Source organism: Echinops telfairi, unplaced genomic scaffold (genome assembly GCF_000313985.2).
Source record: "Echinops telfairi isolate 266 unplaced genomic scaffold, ASM31398v2 ScPeMD7_7458;HRSCAF=8496, whole genome shotgun sequence".
Classification (NCBI taxonomy): domain Eukaryota; kingdom Metazoa; phylum Chordata; class Mammalia; order Afrosoricida; family Tenrecidae; genus Echinops; species Echinops telfairi.
The window spans coordinates 37,824,422-37,847,223 of NW_022111358.1; the positions used below are offsets into that span (position 1 = coordinate 37,824,422).

The following is a 22,802-nucleotide window of genomic DNA, read 5'->3' on the forward strand; positions in this document are numbered from 1 at the left end:
GCCAAGTGTGAGGTCAGGTGCTCTTCAGGAGCATGCCTCGGGAAGCTGGGGCATCCTGTGAGCGGTGAAGAGATTGAGCCGTAGAGAGATGAAGCCCTGGTCCATCATATCGCACGGCTGTGGACTGAAGCAAGAACAGTGGCATTCGAATGCATCCTCCACTCCAAGAACAGACAGAGAGGTAGAGATGTGGCCTTCCGGGAACCGCCAGGACCCTAGCCAAGGCCGTGATGCAACCCATCGTGCTACGAACATTCGTGTTATGGACACAGAAAGCCACTGGCTAAGTATTTCACAACAAACCCACAGGCACGGAAAGTAAATGATTAAAGAACGCGGGCCTCAGAGTCCCTCGGAGATCATAGGCTTTAGCTGCTCTATACAGAGATCAAAGCAAACCTCCCCCGAAAGGTTAGTATTTAAGCCCTTTTTTTCCCTTAGCGTCGAGCCACTTTGGAAGTGCCCGCGGGAACGGTCGCCCCACCATGGTTTCTCCCGTGTTCCTTCTGCTCTCCTGTTTCCTCGGTCACGTTGCTGTGGCAGGAAGGAGTAAGTACTTTTTTCTTTGTTGAAATCATTTTATTGGGGGCTCTTACAGCTCTTATCATAAACCATCCCTATAGCCACATATATGTCAAGCACATCTGGACATAGGTTGTCCGCATCTTTTCCAAACATTTCCTTTCTGCTTGAGGCCCTGGCATTGCCTCATTTTCACCCTCCCTCCCCCAGCCTCCCTTCCCCGTGTCCCCTTGATAATTTATAAATTATTCTTTTTTGTTGTTCATGTCTTACACCGACCGTTGTCTCATTTCACCCACTTTTCTGCTGTTCATCCCCCTGGGATGGGGGCCATGCATTGATCATTGTGATCGATTCTCCCTTACTCCCCCCCACCCAACCCTCACCCACCCTCCTAGTATCGCTGCTCCCCTTATTGGTCCCGAGGGGTTGATCTGTCCTGGGTTCCCTGTGTTGGGAGCTCTGATCTCTACCCGTGTACATGTTCTAGTCTAGTCAGATTAGTAAGATAGAGTTGGGGTCATAGTGGGTGGTGGGTAAGTACTTTTTTCTGGTGGAGAATAAAAGGACTCATTTGCCTAGCCTCCACTAAGATTTGTCAGAGGTCAATAAGGGCTACTTTAAATTCCCTTCCAGGGTATCTGCTGGAGAGACGGGGCTGATATTTACTCATTAACCTTGGTATACTCACAAGCTTCTCCACAAGCTGCTTCACCAATTTGAGCCTCTGTGTCATCACCTGACACTAAGTCTACCCACTTCTAAGGGGTGGTGTGGAGAGCCCGCAAGACGTGGCACGTAAAGTATTCGGTTTGAAATGTGTCTAAGTCATTGTCACCGTTGGGGTTAGGTGCCATCAAGTTGGCTCCGACCCATGGGGACCCTCTGTACAACAGAACAAACACCGCTCGGCCCTACCCCAGCCTCACAACGATTGTTATGTGTTTGCCCGTTGTGGCAGCCACAGTGCCGATCCACCTCCCCGAGGGTGTGCCTTTTGTTTCGTGACCCTCTGCTTTACCAAACATGATGCCCTTGCCTAGGGACCGGTCTCTCCTGATCAACGTGCGTCCTCGTCACGAGCAGTGTCCGATACTGGTTGTTCGTTTGTGTGCTAGCGGAACGGAACGAGCTTCAAATACTGATTTCTTAACCAACTGCTGTGTGTTTCAGCCTGTCCCAAGCCAGATGACTTACCGTTTGCCCTGGTGGTTCCATTAAAGCAGTTCTATGAGCCAGGGGAGCAGATCACCTACTCCTGCCGGCCGGGCTACCAGTCCCGGGGAGGGATAAGGCGGTTTACGTGCCCTCTCACTGGCATATGGCCCATCAACACTCTGAAGTGTCTGCGTAAGTCGGTGCCTGCTCTCCGGTCCTGCCCCTCTTTCTTTGGGATGGCTAACTTCATAGTGCTCAGGCCGCTCACTGGAGGGGACGGGTGGCTGGGGACCAGAGGGTCTGAGGGTTCTTCCTGGGAGAAAGGAGGGGAGGCTCTGAGTACTAGCTGTAGGCCAGGAGGAGCTCCTGGCGTAGAACTCAGGGGGGCTTGCAAATGCCCCGGCCAGTGTGCCATCAAGGACGTTAAAAGGGGGAGGGTGCAGACTCAGAACTCTAGACTGATGCCAAAGAGACATTGAAAACACAAAAGTTGAGGAGCCAACCTATCTTGGGGCTTTGCCTTAAAAAAAAAAAAAAGCTGATTTGATAGTTGCTGAAGTGAATAAGCATTTTCATATTTAACAATATGTAGCTATACCTTTTTTTTAAATGGGAGACAATGGCATTGGTCTCCCGCCCCCTCCCACTGCTTGTATGACATCGTGCTGACGTTACTTACTGCAGTCGCATATTGGAAAATGAGCCAGATAGAATTTTGACAATTATATATGGAGTAGTTAAGCTGTAAACATAAACTGATCCAAGGGCTGATTATTTCAGTTAATGAGCATGACCTTTCTTCAAAATTATACCTGCTCATACTGATTTGAACACGCTTTTTAAGTAAAAGAGACGGAACATAATTTTTCTTACATGAAAACACGCTACAATCACCTTAGCGAGATGCTTTCCTTTCAATTAGCCATCATTGTGGAACATGAGCAAGTTCATTATCTTCAACGTAGTTCTCACCATTACTGAGGGCTTGTCCCATTTTGTATGTTTTCTCCTTTCATTCTGCCCATTACACATTTTTACTAAGTTTCCACACTCCTTAGAAGTCATATATTATTGGCTCTAAAATACATGATTCTACACAATAGCTTGCACAGGCCTCTACCCCTGTAATTCCATCTCCCTCCCCAGTGAGTGCAACTCTTGGATGATACACTAGGCTCCTTTCCAGGCCCCCTGGCGGTGAACACGCCGATTGTCCAGTTGTGAGCAGAGGTGGCGGGAGGATCAACACGCTCGTGCATCTGACTTGACCCATTTGGAACGCTAGAGTCATTGGATCAAAGGATAGAAGTGGGCTTATCTACTTTTACTCTACTGGAAAGTGCTATAAATGGAAATTTGCCTTTTTATCTTCCAACCACAGCGAGAGTGTGTCCTTTTGCCGGCATCCTAGGAAATGGAACGGTGCGCTTTACAACATTTGAGTATCCCAACACCATCAGCTTTGCTTGTAATACCGGGTAAGGCCTTCCTGGTGGATTTCTGTGTCTCAAGTCCAAACCTCCGGACCCTGAGGTTGAGCATGCTGACTCTAAATCTTATTTTTGCTCTGCTTTGGATATCAGCTCCCGTGGCATCGAGTGGGGAGTCACAGATGGGGAATAAAACAACCCACTCACTGCCAGTGAGTCAATGCCAACCCATAGGGACCCGTGACGTAGGACCCTATAGGTCCCTATAGGGTAGAACTACCCCTTTCAGTTTCCGAGACTGTAACTCTTTACAGGAGTAGAAAGCACCGTCTTTCTCTCGAGCAGCAGCTGGTGGTTTCAAACTGCTGACCTTGGGTGTGAGCAGCCTCGTGCTTAACCAGTCCGCCACCAGCCCTCCTAGAACACAACAACTAGTAGACTATAAAGCTGCCATTCTTCCTAGCTCTTCCTCTCCTGATTGATTACTTCTCAAGGAGGTTTCTTGAAACGATTGTAATTAGATGACAAGGACCCTCTCTAATCTCTGCGTCAAATCTGTTTTAAAACTTTAATTCAGAAATACACAATCTCATGCCTCTCTGAGAAACTCCTAATAAATAGACTTAAAACATGGTGAGATGAATGGCATAAAAGAACATGGTCTTGCACTTCTAACAATAGAGGCTAGGCAGATGCCAATGATTGAACATGTCAGTCAGAGAAAAAGCGAATGGCTTATCCTATGAATTTATCTCCCGTGCTTTCTAGAAAAAAGACCTCCAAATGCTTTTGTACCATCAGGTATTAAAATAAAGTCGCCCTTCACAGAAGTGTAGCTCAGGGCCACAGCTTGGCGTTTGTTCTTATTATGCAACCTGGAGCTGATGCTACCTCGTGGCGACCCTGGGGGTCAGGGCGGCAGTGGCCCTGTGGGGCCTCCTAGGCTGCTATCTTGGTAGAAGCAGATCACGGAGGCAGTAAATCTTTATGGGAGCAGTCGGTCTCGTTCTTTTCCATCAGAGTAACTGGTGGGTTTGAACCACCAACTTTCTGGTTAGCAGCCCAGTGCCTAACCCACAGCATCACCCACTAGGGCTTCTTATTGTAACATGAGGGCTACTAAACCCTCAACATAAGGGTTAAACTATTTTAGGAATAGGGCTTGGGATTTAGGGATGGGACTCATTTAACTGGCCCCCCTGGAGGAGAGGAGAGATGTTTAGGAGTGTGGTGACAGTAAGCCTGGTCTCGGGAGCCTTTACGAAATGCCCTAGCCAGATAGCACTGAGAGCTGCGAAGGCCTCTCATTTACCTGACGCACAGACTCCACCGTGACATCCGTGGGTGACAGCACACAAGCTGCATATTAGGGCCCGCTTCTTCCTGAGGATCCTTGTTTAGAATCTGAGATTAGGCAATCCTATTGATGAAAGAGACGTGAGAGTGCTTTCATCTGAAGGATCACTTCACTGTTGGGTTTGAAGGTAAACGGCCTTGGAAAAAATTGGCTTCCGGGGCAGACTGTTCCATTGACAATGGAGGGAGGCCTCGCTGGAGTCTCAGGAAAGCAGCCTTCTCGGACAGAAAGGGATTCCGTGGGGCGACCGTGAAGTGATGATGTTTGGCAAAGAACACGTCTGAGCTGCCATGGATCAATGACCTCAATGCTTAACGGATCACGTTCTCCTCTCGCAGGTTTTATCTGAATGGGACGGGCTCGGCCAAATGCACGGAGGAAGGAAGATGGAGCCCCACGCTACCCGTCTGTGCCCGTGAGTCTGAGCTGCCACGCTTCTGACAAGCTCGGTTGGAGGGAAGGTGGCCAACTTGTCCCAGTGAGTCTGGGACTTGCTTGGTTTTAGTACTGACAGCACCATGTCTCAGGAGACCCCCATCCCCCAGTTGGTCCAATGAGATGATCATCCTGAGACCACCATCCTGCTCTGGAGGATGAACAGACAGAAGGGACACATCCTACCTATGCACATGTTGCCTACTCCACGGGGGAAGAGCCAGGGGGCTGCTGGGTTTGTTAATGCCAATACTCCCAGGGCTTGAGAATGGGCATATCTGCCTTTCAGGTTTTTCCAACATGTGACTAGGAAAAGTGATGGAAACCTCCACCTCCCCTGGAACCTTATTCATCCAATAAATATCTATTAAGCCCCTTACAATCTTGGAAAGTCACAGGAGCAGTTCCACCCTGTCCTAAAGGGTTGCTATGAGTCGACAAGGACTTGACGGCCCTGAGTTTAGGTTTTATTTGCACTCCACATTGGGTCGGCACGGGCTCAACAGCGATGCATCTGGTTTGGGTTTGGCTGTACCAGGCCCTGTTCTCAGTGTCAGCACCAAGGCTGTATTTCCAAGGGTGTCTAGAGACGGAAGACAAGCAAAGAAAGGTACACGGCGTGCCCAGAGTCCATTGCAGGACTTTGTCCCCAAGAGCTGGTTGAGATTATTCCAAAAATGTTGTTGTTAGGTGTCAGCAAGTCAGTGCTGACCCGTCGCAAGCCTATGAACCATGGAAGGCAGCACTCCCTGGTCTGGCCCCACCCCCACAAGCAATCTTGGGCTTGAACTCATTGTTGCAGCCACCATGTCAATTTGTCTGCCTCTTAATGGTCTGCCTCTGTTTCACTGGCCGTCCACAGAAGCAAGTATGAAGTCCTTTTCCAGGGACTGGCCTCTTCGGATAACCTGCCCTAAGTATGTGAGACAAAGCCCTGCCTTCCTTACTTCCCAGGAACATTTGGATTGTACTCCTTCCAAGGAAGATTTGTTTATTCTTCCAGCAATCCATGCCGTGTTCAATATTCTTCACCAGCACCAGAATTCAAATGCACCAATTCTTCTGTGGTCATTCTTTATTCATTATCCAACTTCCACATGCACAGGAAGTGATTGAAGATACCAGAGATGACTTATTCAGGTGATGCTCGGAGGAGCAGTCCGGGGCAGCTCTAGGGAGGGTGCTCTCACGCTCCCTTGCATGTGATTTTTCCAAGCTCACTTTTTGATCAGGAAGCTCAGGCATTGCAATAATCGTTACGGTTCATTCGTCTTCCAGCCAGGTCTGTCTGAGCTGAAGCAAGTGGAAAAGTGAAATAAGCTCAAATGAACTCGAGTTTAATAAAATCTCAAATACAAAGAAGAGCTTTTTAAAAGAACACATTGAGTTTTACATTCAGCGGTAGAAGGAATTGCAATGGCGTTTATTAATGACCCTTTGAAGCAGATGTGTAACAAATATGTAAATTCTGTGGCTGTATAGTATGTGCTAAAGTCAGGTAGAGCAAACCCTCCCGCTGTGTCCTTCTTGAGGAGTTCTCTGCTAATTCTGGGCTTCTTCCCTCTCCATATGAAGTTGGTAATCCGTTTTTCCATTTCTTTGAAAAAAGATGAGGGTAATTGAATCGGGATTGCATTAAACTTACATAGTGCCTTTGGCAGAACTGACATCTTGACTATATTGAGTCTTCCAATCCTCGAGCATGGGATATTCTTCTATTTGTTGAGGTCGCTATTGGTGTCTTGTAATAGTGTTCTGTAGTTTTCCCCATATAGATCTTTTGTTCTTTTAGTCAGGTATATCCCTAGATATTTCAATTTGTGTTTGGCTATTGGGAAGGGTACCACCTTTTTGATCTCCTCTTCAGTGGTCTTATCTGATGTGTATAACAGTCCAATGGACTTCTGTTTGTTGATCTTGTATCCTGCCACTCTGCCAAAAACTCCTCTATTGCTTCCAGTACTCCCCTAGTGGAACTTTTGGGATTTTCCATATATAAAATCATATCATCTGCAAATAACGATAGTTTCACCTCTCCCTTCCCCAGACGAATACCTTTGATGTCTTTTCTTTGCCTTATGCTGTTAGCTAAAACCTCCAGCACGATATTAAATAAGAGTGGGGACAGGGGGCATCCTTGTGTGGTCCCCTTTTTCAGTGGGATTGTGCTAGTCTTTTCTTCATTGACCACCATGTTGGCTATTGGTTTTTCATATATAGCTTGTATTGTCTTGAGGAATTTTCCTTCCATTCCTATTTTCTCAAGTGTCTTAAACAGGAATTGGTGTTGGATGTTGTCGAACGCTTTTTCTGCATCTATCAATATTATGATGTGGTTCTTATATTTTTTCATGTCAATGTGGCAAATGATACTAATGGTCTTTCATATGTTGAGCCATCCCTGCATCCCTAGTATGAATCCCACTTGGTCATGGTGAATTATTTGTTTTATATACTTTTGTATTCTGTTGGCTAGTAGTTTGTTAAGGAATTTTGCATTGATGTTCATTAGGGATATTGGTCTGTAGTTCTCAATTCTGGTGGCATTCTTGCCCAGTTTTGGTATCAGAGTTATACTAGCTTCATAGAAGGCTCTTGGGAGTTTGCCGTCTTTTTCTATGTTCTGGAAGAGTTTGTGTAGGACTGGTGGGCTCTTGAATCATGTTTAAGTTATTGTGAGGGACAGGATTGGCTCTCCTGTCTCAAAGTTTGCCTACCCCTGATCTAGGTAATTCAAGACCAATTACCTTTTGATGTGCATTACTTTTTATTCTCTTAGGAAAACATTTCCTAAACTGGTGGGCACTCATCATTGGCCAGACCAGGATGACAAGCGCACTGTGGGGTCCTCGTGTCCTGGGAGGTACATGGAAAGGCCCCTTAGAAAAAGCTGATGTCACAAATGACTCTGTACCAAGTCGCTGTCACTGGCAATTACCACATGCTGCTCCATCAGCAATCTCCTTCCCGGATGCTGCCTTCTAGAAATATTTTCCCAGGCAACATTGGGATCACAGGCCTTATAGCGACGGAACCAAATGCGTCTTGGCAAGACTTTGCAGTTTGTGTTTCGTTTGACTGTTTCAGATGTTTGATTTTGAGATCCTATTTCCAACTTGGCGCCCTTAATTGGCAGTTTTTGCCCTGTCATTTAATTCAAGCTTGCATTTTTCTCAAGTTCACCTTTGAACTTTCCCCACTCCCCATCCTCCTTACCTTCATAAACCTCAACTGTTTTCTGAGAGATGATAGCTCTTTCTTTTCTCCAGCTGTGACCTGTCCTCCACCACCTGTGCCTAAATTCGCAACACTTCGTGGTTATAAGCCATCAATGGGAAACAACTCCCTCTATCGGGACACTGCTGTCTTGGAATGCTTGCCAAAGCATGCCATGTTTGGAAATGACACCATTACCTGCACAGCCCATGGAAATTGGACCGAAGTGCCAGAATGCAGGGGTAAGTACAATGAAACTGAACAACTAATTTAGAACCCCATTAACAACCACAAAACAAAGACGAGCCACTACAATGGAATGCTCCAGATAGCTTCATTCAACAAATGTTTCTCGAGCATCTCCCAAATATCAGACAGGGTCCTAGGTGAGTGCGGTACCAATGACTGACACCCGCCTTCAGGAAAATGATGTCTGATGCAATTTGGTGCCTGGGAAAGCCTCATGGAGGTGGTGGCCCTTGGACTTGGCCTAGGACGAAGAGCGTGGCCAACGCAGACAAGAGCGCAGTACACGCATCTCAGTCATGACAATGCCCAGTGACTGGGTCGTGGCCTCATAGAAACGCACATGGTAATTGCCATAACTACCTATTCATTATTAATATGTCTGATTCAATAAACTTTTTAGAAGTAAAGTGCCCGTTTCCATCAAGACCAGACAACGGATTTGTGAACTATCCTGCGGAACAAGCACTTTATTACAAGGATAAAGCCACGTATGGCTGCCACGAGACATTTGTTCTGGATGGCCCGGAAGAAGTAGAATGTGGCAAGTTGGGGAAATGGTCTGCCCAGCCAAGTTGTAAAGGTAGGGGACTTTGGGTGAGGTGCTTTCAATGTCTCCAATGATCGCCTTGAGATGCTATTTTCTTGTTTCAATCACTTCCTACTCATTGCTCCTTCTCGCTTGGCATATGAGAGAGTTTGGAAACCACGCATGCTGGGAGATGCCTCATGCTTGGGTTTAAACTGACTCATGAGACACACACGGGTCCTCTTTACACGTGTTAATGTGGTGGAAGATGGGGCGGGCTTTCCAAAGTGGCCACCTGACTCTTTGTCTGCCAGCATCCTTTAGTGCCTTGTTCCAGTCAAGCCTCTTCCTCCCATCTCCGAGCCAGTTCAAGGAAAAGGGAGCTTATTGAAGATGGGGAAGGGAAGTCCAGCAGGCTCTCCTGATGCTGGGAATGGAAAGGCAGGAAGGATCGCTTTCCTCACCAGGTCTCAATGGCATCTAAGCTCACCATCTCTGTCCCTCTTTGCTTTCTCTTCTGGAACATGACTTGACTCTGCATGGTACGTGAGTCTACATGGTACATGACTTAACTCTACAGGTACATGACTTGGCATGACTTGACTCTACATGGTACATGATTTGACATGACTTTACTCTACATGGTACATGACAACTCTGCATGGTACATGACTTAACTCTACATGGTACATGACTTGACATGACTTGACTCTACAAAGGGATGGTTCAGCTAAAGGATCCATCAGCTTCATTCCCCACTAGATTTGGTTTCCTTTTGAATTGGGTGCCCATCCTTGATCCAGACAAGGTCAGACGTGTGCAAGGAAGAACAACCTAAGCCAACAGCAAGTACAGCCGGCTTACCTTTCTATGGTTGGCAGCTCAAGTAGAAAGAGGAATTTAAGCTCAGTGGCAAGATGGCACACAACTCTTGTGTTTAGTTCAATGAACTAAACCCACTGCTCTTGCACTGATTCCGAGTCATTAGGATACAATCTAGATAAGGATTCTGAGGCTGTAAATCCTTATTTACAGCGGCATCTTTCTCCCGGGGAGCAGCTGGTGGGTTAGGACACCCCTCCTTCAGGTGAGCAGTCCAGCTCGTACCCATCAGGTACCAGTGTTTTCTGTGGTGTGGGGCTCGGGGGTGGGGGTGGGTGGGGGCGCTGGGTCTCTAAAAGCAGAGCCTGAGGCAGGGATTCAAGTGCCGTTGGTTTAGGGAGGGAGGGAGGGAGTGTTTCAGGGAAAAGAGAAGCGTGGCAGATGAGATAGGCCAGGGCAGCGATGCTCACACACGAGGGTGCTCCGAGCTGCCTGGAGGACTTGATTAAACACAGATTTCTGGGTCCCACCTTCAAAGATTTTGATTAAAGAGAGCTGGAGCGAGACCTGAGTGTTTACAATTCTAAGTTCCCCGGTGAGGCAGCTGCTGCTCATCCAGGTCTTCCAAGTTGAGAAACACGGGGTGGGGTTTCAGAGTGAGCCCAGCTGCGGCCTGATCCCACAAGGAGCTCTGGAGGACGGATTGCACACAAAAGTTGCCCTTCCTCTTGTCAGTCAATCGTTGACTCTAGGCTGCTTCCTTTGCCCCCAGGAGTGGTGGACATTGCATAACCTCCAGGGAGGGGTCGCTGCCCACAAATGAAGGCAAGCTTTCAGCATAAAGAGCATTTGTCAACTGGTAGAAGAGTCCTGGTGGCATCGTGGTTACATGTTGGGCTGCTGGTCTTAGGGCCAGCAGTTCAAAACCACTAGCTGCTCCACGGGAGAAAGATGGGGCTTTCTACTCCTATAAAGAGTTGCTGTCTCAAAAACTCACAGGGGCAGTTCAACCCTGTCCTGGAGGCTGGCTATGAGTAGGAACTGACTTGATGGCAATGAATTTGGTGTGTGTGTTGTTAGCAACCAACGCCCACAACTCAATGAATGGGACATTGACTGACATTCATTTTACGCTGAGTCTCTGAAGCTGGATGAGCGAAGCTTCCGCTCTCACCTTCCTATGTGGCTGTAAAAAGAAGAAAAGGCCACCTTGGAAGCAGTGATGAAAGGTTATGTTGACACAGAACTGCCATTTACAGCGATACCAAAGACACCCTATGTACACCTGGGATATTCTTGCCTTGATCTGTTTGGCTTTCGTGTACTTGTCTACTGGCTCAAAGGCTATGTTCTCTTTAAGGGTGATGTACTTGACTCCTAAGGCTCCCCATAATCTGTCTTGCAGCATCGTGTAAATTATCGATTAAAAAGGCCACCGTGCTTTACCAAGGAGAGAAAATAAAGCTCCAAGACAGGTTTAAGAATGGAATGCTGCATGGTGAAAAAGTTTCCTTCTTCTGCAAGAACAAGGAAAAGAAGTGTAGCTATACAGAGGATGCTCAGTGCATCGATGGCACCATCGAAATCCCCTCATGCTTCAAGGGTAAGTCCCCCAGGCAGCTTTCGATGGGGACCTCCTCTTACCCATCACCAGAATCAGCACTTTCATTGTGTAAGGACCCTAAGAAGCAATGCACATTGAGCCACTGGATTTCTAAAAAGAGTTGGAGGCGGGGAGAAACATCTAGATAAAACAATGAGCTTTTACTATCACTTCTCCAATGGGCAGCTTCCCTTCCCTTACAGGTTGGCTGTGGTGGCAGTCAATGCATGTTGGGGTGAATTAGCAATCTTGTGTTGTCCCAAGTTAGACTTGAATAATATCTGAGATTCCCACCAGCTCTTGGCCCCAAATGATAAAGAGCTCACTTCCAGTGACAAAGTAACAGATGACCGTGGTGTTTGATCTTTAGATCTTCTGAAATCCCCCCTCATTCCTTCAGTGATCCTTAAGAGTGGTGTTGTGGTTGATGCATTGGGCTGATAACCACAAGGTTGGCCTTTCAAACTCACCAGTCGCTCCAAGGGAGAAAGATGAGGCTCTCTGCTCTCCTAAAGATTTACAGCCTCGAGAAAATCCAGGAGCAGTTCTACTCTGTCTTCTAGGGTCACTGTGAGTCAGAATGGGCTCCATCCTGGCAGTGAGAGGGGTCTTGTTTGTTTGTTTGTGCCTTTGGAGAGTGTAGAAAGGTATTCATGAGATCCAGTATTTGCTAGAGTAACCCATTTTAAGGAAGGATGAAAGAGGAAAGTCTTCAATGAGATGCACTAATGCAGCGACTACAACAGTGGGTTCCAACACAAGAACCATTATGAGGATGGAGCAGGATGGGGCGGCTGCTTTGCTCCGTTGTACATAAGGTTGCTATGAGTCAGAACTGACGCCACAGCACCTGACAACAACAACCAAGTGAGGTGTCTGATGCCCGATATCTACAGCTGCCAACCTTTTAGGGTTTCAAGGTTGGGCTTTCAATACCTTTACTACCAGAAAGGAAGGACCAGCCAGAAACGGAAGCTGTTCTTGAGTCTGAACTCTGGACTCGGACATGCTCAAAGAGCAGAGATAGCCCTCAATCTGCAGGCTGGGAGGCAGCTGGGACGCAGCCAGGGGATGACAGGGTAGGAAGCTGATGGAGAAGAAGTTGATCATGGGTTGGGCCCTGGCCCCCGCCTCCTAGGGGTTATTATGAGAATGAAAATGCATCACCTGAAGAAAGTGTCCAACCAAGCAGTTACCATGATCATTATCATGGCAAATGGTGATACATGCTTTCTTGTACAAAAGACAGCAGAGTCCTGGTGAGCTATTCGACAGTAAAGTAATAAAACTAGTACAAAATCAATAGAAAAAATTATTAGACGAGGATAATTTAAAAAGAACCGACAAGCCTTGTTGATGTATTTCTCTAGGCTCTTTTACACTCCCTCCCCACTCACCAAGGCAGCACTTGGGGGTGGACTGGTGAATAAATAAAGGCTAGAGGGTGTTTGTTGTTTCCCCTTTAATCTTGACTAAGATCTATATGTTATATATAGATATATCTTTATATATAAAACAAAACCCAAACTCACTGCCACTAAGTCAATTCTGACTCACAGCAAACTTATAGGGCAGGGTAGAAGTGTCCCTGGTTTCTGAGACTGTAACTCTGTATGGGAATAGAAAGCCTCATCTTTTCCCAAGGTGCGGCTGGTAGTTTTGAACAGCTCATCTTGTGGTTTGTGGCCCAATGCATAAGCAACTATGCCACCAGGGCTCCTACCATTCCATACCACCCTTTATTTCTTTTCTGGGAAATGAGTGCTTTCCCATTGGCCTCATACTTCCTGTGTCCCTTCCACTTTACTGATAGAATCACGTTTAGTGGACACACTGGTCAGATGCATTTGATCTGGCTTAGTTATTTGATACTTTTCAGGAATGAGGATTTCCCTTAGAATGTGTCTCTCCTTTTCCCACCAACAGAGCACAGTTCGTTGGCCTTCTGGAAAACGGATGCTTCGGATGTCAAGCCCTGCGAGTGATTCATAGACTCCGCAGGCGGGGCCACAGGTGGATCTGTGCTTGTCCAAGGAAATGGATGAGAATGGGAGCAAATAAAAGTTCCGGGAAGTGTTGCTTCAACCCTTGCAGGGGTGCTCCGTGTGGGGTGTGCTGTTACTTTGTTCCCCGAGTGCGGGTCTCAGATATCTTCGATCTGGCCATCATCATTGGGCAGGGTAGACAATGGGCATCAAATGGGCAGGGTAGACAATCACCTGGGAAACCAACCCTCCCACCCCACCCCACCCCCACTCTCATATTCTATTGGCAAGTTGTTGTTGCTAGGCGCCGTTGAGTCAGCTCTGACCCATAGTGACTCGATGCACAACAGAAGAAAACACTGCCCGGCCCTGACCATCCAGACAATCGATCCTGGACCTGAGCCTGTTGCTGCAGCCATGGTGCAAATCTATCTCCTTGAGGGCTTTCCTTTTTTCAATACCCCTCCACTTTACCTTCTCCAGGGACTGGTCTCTTCCAACAACATGTCCAAAGTAGGTAAGAAGTCTTGCCATTCTTGCCTCTTTGGAGCACTCTGGCCGTACTTCTTCCCAGACAGATTTCGCAAGTACTTCCACCTGAAACACCTTCAATGCGGCGTTCCTCGGAGAATAGTCCACGCTAACAGCCCTTAGGTGCTTAGTAGGCGGGTAAAACACTGGGTCACCATTTCCAAGGATGGCCCAGAAGTCTGCATTTAGGACAAAGCCCAGCCCATCCCTGTACATCTTCAAGTGTGCACAGCATCGCCATAGCAGAGTGAGCACACGGTCCCAGCCCATCAAACCGGATGTGCATCACTGGTGTGTACAAAATGCCTCTTCAAAAACAGCCTTTCATGTGTTCTTAGGGGCTGTCTGGTGGAATTCCAACACATAGTGCTCTGATGGACAGAAAGCTACCTCATTGGGTCTCCTAGGCTGTGATCTGTACAGCTGTGGGTTTTATGGGAACAGCTCACCAGGTCTTTTCTCCTGCAGAATTGCTGGGTGGGGGTAGAGTCTTAGTGCTCCCTGCTTTACCTCTCTTGCTTCTAATATTCATTCTGATGGCTACACAGACTCACAGACAAAATCCATGATTAAAGGGTTTATTAGGGAAGACAACAAATTGTATTGCCAGTGGGAAATTTTTTACCATTTTGCTCGGGGTAGTTGTTTACCAGGGCATCTTACACAGTTTCAGGTCCTCCAGTGAGTGCCCAAAGCAGCATACGACTCCTGTAAGCCTTAATCCAAAGGCATTCGGCTCAAGCTCTGTGGGTCAGCAAACCCAGTTACCTGAATTAAATGCCCAGAGGCAACCCCCTCAGTAAGCCTCTACTCCAAGGCACTCAGCCCCACTTCCACGGGTCAGTCAGCAGTCCAACTTCTCCAAATAAGTCCCCAGAGGCACCCCACTCCCCCAGCCAGCCCCCCTGCACAAACCACTCGGCACTGCTTGCTCCATAGGATGGGAAGTCCATGAGTCTGTTCCACACTCTGGCCCTGGTTCTGCTGCTGCTCCTCTGATGTCGTAGCTGTCATCTGGGTCCAGGAGGTTCACCGCGAGGGACTTCAGGTCCAGAGGACACACTGCACTCTTGGCTCTTGTTGGTGATGAGATCTCTTGGTTCTCAGAAGGCTCGTTTTATACACAGCAGAGTGACACTCCAAGGAATCCTGTTTGCAATCACTCATGGGTGAATTCCATCCATGCCTTTCCCCACACCTTCTTCCCAGACCCAGGCAGGGAAACCTCGCTTGTTAGGAGTTAGAGACTTGGGCTGGAAGAATCACATCCAATCATTCCCCACCCCTGCAGTGGGTTTGATGTGCCAACCTTTCTGTTTGCAGCCCAGCACTTAACCATTGTGCACCCGGCTTTGCTCAGTCTTCCCCGACTCTGGGTCCCATGATGCATGGTGACACGTGCTGGCCATCCCAGTCCTCCTCTGTCTGCTTCCCCTGTGCCTGCACTCCAATAGCCAATGGTGCTGGAAAATGAAAACAAATGGAAGCTCTCAATCCCACGGGTAGGTCTCCTCTACATTCATGAACTCGCGTTCTCAGCCGTGCAGGGCAAGCCTGTGGATGTCTTTAGTCTGGTCACTGGCCAGGCAACTATTCCAGGTCTTCTCCATTCTCCCCCGCCACCTTGTGTCTGCTCGCTGTCAGCTGATGGCAGTGAGCCTTTTTCTATTGAGGAAATAGAAGCAACCAGAAGAGACCCATTAATTCAGCAGTGCTCAACCTGTGGGTCGCGACCCCTTTGGGGGTGGAAGGACCCTTTCCAGGGGTTCCCCGATTCATAACAGTAGCAAAAGAACAGTGATGAAGTAGTAACGAAAATAATTTTATGGTTGGGGGGGTCACCACCACATGAGGGTTGGAGCATTAGGGAGGCTGAGAACCACTGCTTTAGCTAATCACAAGGCTTGCAGAGCAAATGCACCAGCTGCTCTATGGGAGAAAGATGAGGCTTTCTGCTTCTGGAAAGACTTACAGCCTCAGAAACCTGAGACAGGGTCCTGATGTGTTGGGAACTACTCAATGGCAGTGGGCTTAATACCAAGTCCAAAGGTCTTTAGTAAAAGGTTTGTATTTGCCTGCTAATGCAAAGGCTGGGGATTGAACCCAGCCAGCGGTACGTGGAAGTTAAGATTCCAGCCAAGGAAACACAATGGTGTGGCCCCAGTCTGTAAAATGTAGGGGTTCCCATGACTTGGGTGGACTGGATGGTAACTAACAATAACAACTACTGATGCCACCATCCTATCAGCATCTGTACCGGGTAGGAGTCCCTGGGTGGTGCATTTAAATGCTTGCCTGTTAGCTGAGAAGTTAGTGGTTTGAACACACCCAGAGGCATGTTGGGAAACAGGCCTAGCTATCGGCCTGGAAAACTAAGATTTCCCCCAGCCCTGTTGTTAGGTTCTGTCCAGCTGGTGCCCACTCACTGCGGCCCTGTGTACAACAGAGCAAAACACCACCTGGCCCCGTACCATCCTCACAATGGTTATGTCGGAGCCCATCGTCACAGCCATCTCATTGAGGATCCTCCCCTTTTCCCGGTCCCTCGACTTTTACCAAGAATGATGCCCTTTTCCAAGGACTGGTTATCTCTCCTGATAACGTGCTCAAAATACGGGAGATGTAGTCTTTCCATCCTTGCTTCTAAGTAACGTTCTGGCTGTACTTCTTCCAAGACCGATTTGTTTGTTCTTTTGGCAGTCCGTGGTACTTTCAACAGTCTTCACCAACACCGTAATTCAAATGTGTTTGATTCTTCTCTGGTCTTCCTTATTCAATATCCAACTTTCACATGCATAGGAAGTGTTTAAAAAGACCATGGCTTGGATCAGGTTCACCTTAGTTCTGAAAGTAACATCCTTGCTTTTCAGCACTTTAAAGAGATCCTATGGAACAGATGTAATGTAATGTGCCCTTTAGAACCTGTAAAATGATGTCGTAGTAGTCCTGTCAATACGGGCCTGTGTTAGTCCGGGTGGACTGGAGAAACAAATTCATAGACACTCATATGTGTATAAGAAAGAGCTTTATATACAAGAGCAGTTGACTTTTGAGAAAACATCCCAGCCCAGTCCAGAGCAAGTCCTTAAGTCCAATATTAGCCCATATGTCTAATACCAATCTAGAAATTCTTCTTCAGACTCATGAAGCATATGAAATACTGAATGCAGGAAGATCACAGGTCAGTGGGTGGAAAGTTTTGTGGGTCCAGTGGTGGTAGAGGCATCTCAGCGCTGGCAGAGGTCTCCACGTGGCCCCTTCAGCTCCAGGGCTCTAGTGTAGCTCCATGTATCTTGTCCACAGGAATGTCTTGCAGGGAGCCCACATTTGTCCTGCCGCCAGGGAGCTATTTATCTCCTCAGTGCCTCCAAATGAGGTCATCAAGCTGTGACCTGATTGACAGGCTAACCTCCACCCCTTCACTTGTAAGTCTCAAATTGACAACAGATTATGTAACTACCACAAGACCTAACTTCAGGGGGCGTGGGGAATGACCAGAATCTGCCCAAAGCTGATTCTCAGGAGGTGGAGTTCAGACATACCTCCACTCTCCAACTTTTCTTACCTACCCTGCAGCCAGCCATCTTTCCCACAGCTGCATTTGATGGTCCCTTGCCACGGTCACACAGAATTCACACCACAGTTACATTAAGGCTATGGATGTTGATTAAGCTGGGGGGTAACTGGGGTCTCTCTTACACAGGTCAAGAAGCCGTGGTGGCATTGTGGGTTACTAGTTGCATTAACCACAAGATTGGCTCCGCAGAAGAAAGAGGAGGCTTTCTACTCCAGTGAAGAGTTTGGGCCTCCGAAACCCACAGGGGCAGTTCTACTTCATCCTATGGGATCACTGTGAGTTGGAATCGACTCGATGGCAGTGGGCGTGTGTTTCAGTTTTTGAGGTCCGAGCTTCAGGCCTTTTGCTCAACCCCCGAGGGTCTCTCAATGAGACCCCTCAGGGCCGGTTCTTCTCTCCTTCCACAGTTAGAATTTTCTCTTTAGATCAACCAAGCCACACACTCTGAGAATTGCTGAATCTTGAATTCTTGAGCCTAGCTTCCCCACAGTAACAGGAGATACAATGACGGAGGGTTAAAACTGGAATGGCATGGGTACTGACCAATCAGAATAGATGGCAGTCCTGGGTGGGGGGACAGTTAGAGAGTCCTAGGTATGTCAGGTCTTACCCTTCACTTGCTGGACTCTGAGACAGTGGGGAAAGGGGTTCAGAGAACAAGGCTGTGTCAGATGGCTGGCCCTCCGAGGACTCCGACAACAGCTATTTACCAATTGGCATAGAAGCTTTGCCATATTTCAATACCCGAGATAGTCTTGCAGAAGTTTGACCATGTTGAAAAGAAGCCTTCATGGTCGAGGGGTTATGTTCTTGCCTGCTCATCTAAAGGCTTGCTGTTCGAACCTATCTGTTCCCTGTGTGATGGGGCTGTGGCACTTTGCATAGGCTACTGCCGGGGAGATCTGATGGGGCAGTCTCACTGTGTGCTGGAGGGCTGCTGTGAGTGGGGAGCAGGTTGACAGCAGCGCGTCCAACAATGTTGAAAGAGCACACACAGACTGTATTAGAGCACTGCGGGAGCCCTGGGGGCAGTGGCTACTAGTTGGCTTGCTAACCGCAACATCAGCAGTTCGAAAGTACGAGCTGCTCTGCAGAGGGAAAGGCCAGGCTTTCTACTCCTGTAAAGAGTTACAGTCTCAGAAACCACAGAGGCAGTTCTCCTCTGCCCTATAGGGTCACTCTGAGTTGGAAATGAATCGATGGCAGTGCATAGTTTGAGTATTGGACCCTGGGTTTGCAGAGAACGATGGATCACAGTGAAAGCCCCAAATCCAGAGTCCGCACATGGATTAAGCCTCCATTGAATTCCTTCTGCCCATGAACCAGAGGTGTGAAAAGTCTTGCCCTCCAGCAGAGTCCATTGGAAAGTGTTTTATCCCCACCCTCCTCCCCAGTTCAGGGAGGGGCCATCTCCTTGAAGGGCTTGCCCGGATGTTTCTCCCAGAACAAGACTGCCGGACTAGGGTGGAGTCTCCATCCATCACTCCCTGACTGCCTTGGTCTGGAGGCCCGGACCCATTTTGTAAGCTCTTCTGTCTCACATTACGTACATGTCCCAATCAATCATGGCCCCATTCCTGATTCCGTGGTCCCCCACCCCTCGCCCCGCCGTAACTGTGCTTTATTGATCCCCGTCTTGCATTTGTTACTGTTTCCTTTGCCCTCCATGTCCTTTTTAAGTCCCTGAATCTCTGAAAACCCGAGGAGGCCATTATGATCTTGCCCTAACGGCCCCCCTCATCCAGATAATGTGTCTTTGTCTTTGCTCCGTATAAGACTTCATAAATGTTCTCCTTAAATTGTATTTGAGGTTTGGGTTCTCCTTTGTACCTGAAACCCATACAACCTTACAATGAAATGCACGTAATGTGGAGTGGTAATGTAGTTGCTAAGACTTTTCTACTCATGGACTTTGTCATGGCCATCCTTTAGATGGGACCAAGCAGATGGGGGATGGGGGTGTTCCTCTTTTCCTAATGGGTCTGGGTAAGAGAAGGTGGGGGAAGCTGCTGACAGGATCATGCAATTCAGTTGTCAGTGATTGTTAACAGGGTGCATTACCATGGGAAATCTCTAACATGAAGGATCCAGTTTGCCATCCCACTGGGTAGAAAAGGAGCCATCTCGGGAGGAGGGATCTTACTTCCATCCAGAGAGAAGAGCCACAAGTAGAACATGTCCTTTGGACTCTATATCCTGGGAGACAGAGAGATGTGACCCCAGAAGAGTGGCAGCAGGAAAACCAAGGACCTGGGACAGAGCTGTGGACTTCCTGGGGTGGACACAGCTGGGTTCCTTTGGGCAGATGACTTGCTTGTGGAGTGGGGGTGTGAGGGCCTCTAGATACTTCATAGGGGGAGCTAGGCCTACTGATCTACGAAGGTGAGCATCTTTGAGCTTGGGAGGACTCCCCTCGTCATGCAGCTGTAAAAAATGGGTGACCTTGGAAGCAGATCTTCCAGCCCCAGTCAAGCCTTCAGATGAGTTCAGCTTCAGTGCTATCTTGACTGCAACTTCATGAGGCCCCTTGATTTAGAGTCACCAAGCTAAGCCATTTCCAAAATCTTGACCTACAGAAACGATGTGAGCTATTATTATAAGCATTGCTGCCTTCCACTGCTGTCTTAGGTTCTGCTAACTCCGCGATCGTTGAGCAACACACGTGAGGTCTTTCCAAGTGCTTCTCCTATTGTCAGAGCTACTTAGAAGTGGTCCAAGTGGAGGGGCAGGAGAGAAAAGGAAGACCTTCAGTAAGTTGACATCGTGGCTGAACCAATGGGCTCCAATGTAGAGCTAATGAGAGGGTGGCAAGGGACAGGACCTACTTATAGCATAGAACAAACTCAACAGCATCAAACAACAACCAAGAGCTGACACTCACACACCCTTCAAGGTCACCGTCATTGAGTTTAAGCCAACTCATAGCCATCCTCTAGGGACAGAGTAGAACTGCCCTTGTGGGTTTCAGAGACTGTAAACCTTAAAAAAAAAATCATTCTATTGGGGGCTCTTACAGCTCTTATCATAATCCACCCATCAACTGTATCAAGCACATGTGTACAGAGGTTGCCATCATCATTTTCAAAACATTTTCTTTCTACTTGAGCCCTTGGTATCAGTTCCTCTTTTTTACCCCTCGCTTCCCCACCCTCATGACCACTTGATAAATTAGAAATTATTATTATTCTCATATCTTATACCATCTTCTGTTTCCCTTCCTCCATGACTTCTGTTGTTCGTCCCCCTGGGGGTGGGGTGTTATACATTGATGGTTGTGATCAGTTCCCCCTTCTCCCCTCCCACCCTTTTCTCTACCCTCAATGGTATTGCCACTCCCATTACTGTTCTGAGGGGTTTATCTGCCCTGGATTCCATGTGTCAAGAGCTCTTATCTGTACCAGTGTACATGTTCCAGTCTAGCCAGATTTGTAAGGTAGAACTGGGTTCATGATAGTGGTGGGGAGGAAGCATTAGAGAACTAGAGGAATCTTGTGTGTTTCGTAGGTGCTACACTGCTCCCTGGCTGGCTCATCCCATCCTTGTGACCCTTCTGTGAGGGGATGTCCAATTGTCTACAGATGGGCTTTGGTTCTCTACTCCGACCCCCCTCATGCACATTGATATGATTGTTTGTTTTGGGTCTTCTGATGCCTGTTACCTGATCCTGTTGACACCTTGTGAGCACACAGGCTGGTGTGCTTCTTCCATGAGGCTGTAAATCCTTGTGGGAGCAGAAAGACTCATCTTTCTCCCAAGGAGAAACTGGTGGCTTTGAACCAATCTTGTGGTTAGCAGTCCAATGACAACACTGCCTCACAACACTGCCACGGCTAATTACAATTTGGCAAGGGTAGTGTGTTAGTCTGGGTAGACTGGAGAAACAAATTCATAGACACTCATGTATATAGGAAAGAGCTTTATATAAAGAGTGACTGCACATTAAGAAAGCACCAGCCCAGTCCAGATCAAGTCCATAAGTTCAATATTAGCCCATATGCCCAATGCTAGTCCATAAATTCCTCTTTAGACTCACCCAGCCATGCAATAATGACGAATGCAGGAAGATCACTGGCCAGTGGGTGGAAAATCTTGTGGATCCAGTGGCAGTAGATGCATCTCAGTGCTGGCAGGGGTCTCCCCGTGGATTCTACAGCTCCCAGGGCTCTGGCTGCATCTGCGTTGCTCCATGTGGCTTGTCTCAGGAATGCCTCCCAGGGAGTGAACCTATGTCCTGCCTCCAGCGAGCTGTTTCCTTAGTGCCTCCAAATGAGGTCATCAAGCTGCGACTTGATTGACAGGCTAAACTCCACCCCTTTACTCTGTCTCAAATTGGCAACTTATGTAACTACCACAGGTAGCAATTATATTATTATCATTTAAAACCCTTGCATTTTTAAAGGGTTTGTTTTAAAACGTAAAACAAACAAAACCCAAACCCAAGCAACATTGATCTCACATTCGTATCCCTAACACTCAGAAATAATTAGATTTAGCATTTTGTCATTTTGAGGGGTTTCTATCACTTAAAACATAAGAAGGCAACAAACCCATAAGGATTTTTGGAACAAAATGGGCTTCTTGCTTGCACGACTTCTATAGGCAATAAGCAGATCTGTTTGGGAACATCACAAATTCAAAATGCCCAAAGCTCAAAAGCCCAGACTCCTGTTTTAAAGCCATAGCCCCCTGTTTTTTGCTGCCTGTTTCAGAGGCCCCGCAGAAGACAGTCGGTTTGTGGGGGAGGGCGGTCTGCACCATGTTGTTCATTGGAAAGACATTTCAGACTGCTGGCAAGGGTTGGATCCCTGGAAAAAAATCATTCCGGTCGACTTCAGCGCTTAGGCCATAGCACCGACTCTTCTAATTTAATGACATTTTCACAGAATGAAAAGCCTGCTGTTTTTGCAACCTGGAGAGGTAATTTGGATTAGAGAAACCCATCAGTAGAAACGGCCCCATTGCAGGCTCTCTATTAAGTTATTATGTGGTCCATTTGGTCCCATAAGTAGACTCCCCTTTCAAAATGTTTTTCTTCCTAAATGTGTGAGGCACCAGGTTGCCTGCCAGCAGAGTTCGGCTGCACCCTTGTTAGCCAGGCTGCAAAGAAGCCAGTGGCCCAGGAAGCCCTACCTCTCCATGGGCAGTCCACTGAGGAAAGATTGAACTTCAACCTCAAAGAGTTGGTTATCGGCCTATAGCACAGAGGAATTTGGCTCTTCCATTGCAGGTAATACAAGTGCACTAGTGTCTGGAACCCAGTCAGCTGCCTATGGCTGATGGAGGTGGATCTCAGGGAGTCTATTTTTCTCTTGGATTGAGGCGGGATGGTCTTTTAGATGCAAAGGTGTTTCTCTTATGCTAAATTCAATGTCTATAAGGAGTTTATAAGCC

At 47.6% G+C, this 22,802-nt stretch overlaps 1 protein-coding gene across 1 annotated transcript; it reads left to right on the top strand.

Moving 5' to 3' along the window:
* Positions 1-411: 411 nt before the first annotated feature.
* Positions 412-13,403, top strand: APOH (apolipoprotein H). The gene is made up of 8 exons (XM_004707550.2): positions 412-549; positions 1,696-1,872; positions 3,062-3,158; positions 4,806-4,882; positions 8,172-8,360; positions 8,768-8,947; positions 11,121-11,318; positions 13,245-13,403. Exons 1-8 carry the CDS (start codon positions 486-488, stop codon positions 13,301-13,303), a joined length of 1,041 nt encoding a protein of 346 aa, XP_004707607.1. The 5' UTR covers positions 412-485; the 3' UTR covers positions 13,304-13,403.
* The last annotated feature ends 9,399 nt before the right edge of the window (positions 13,404-22,802 follow it).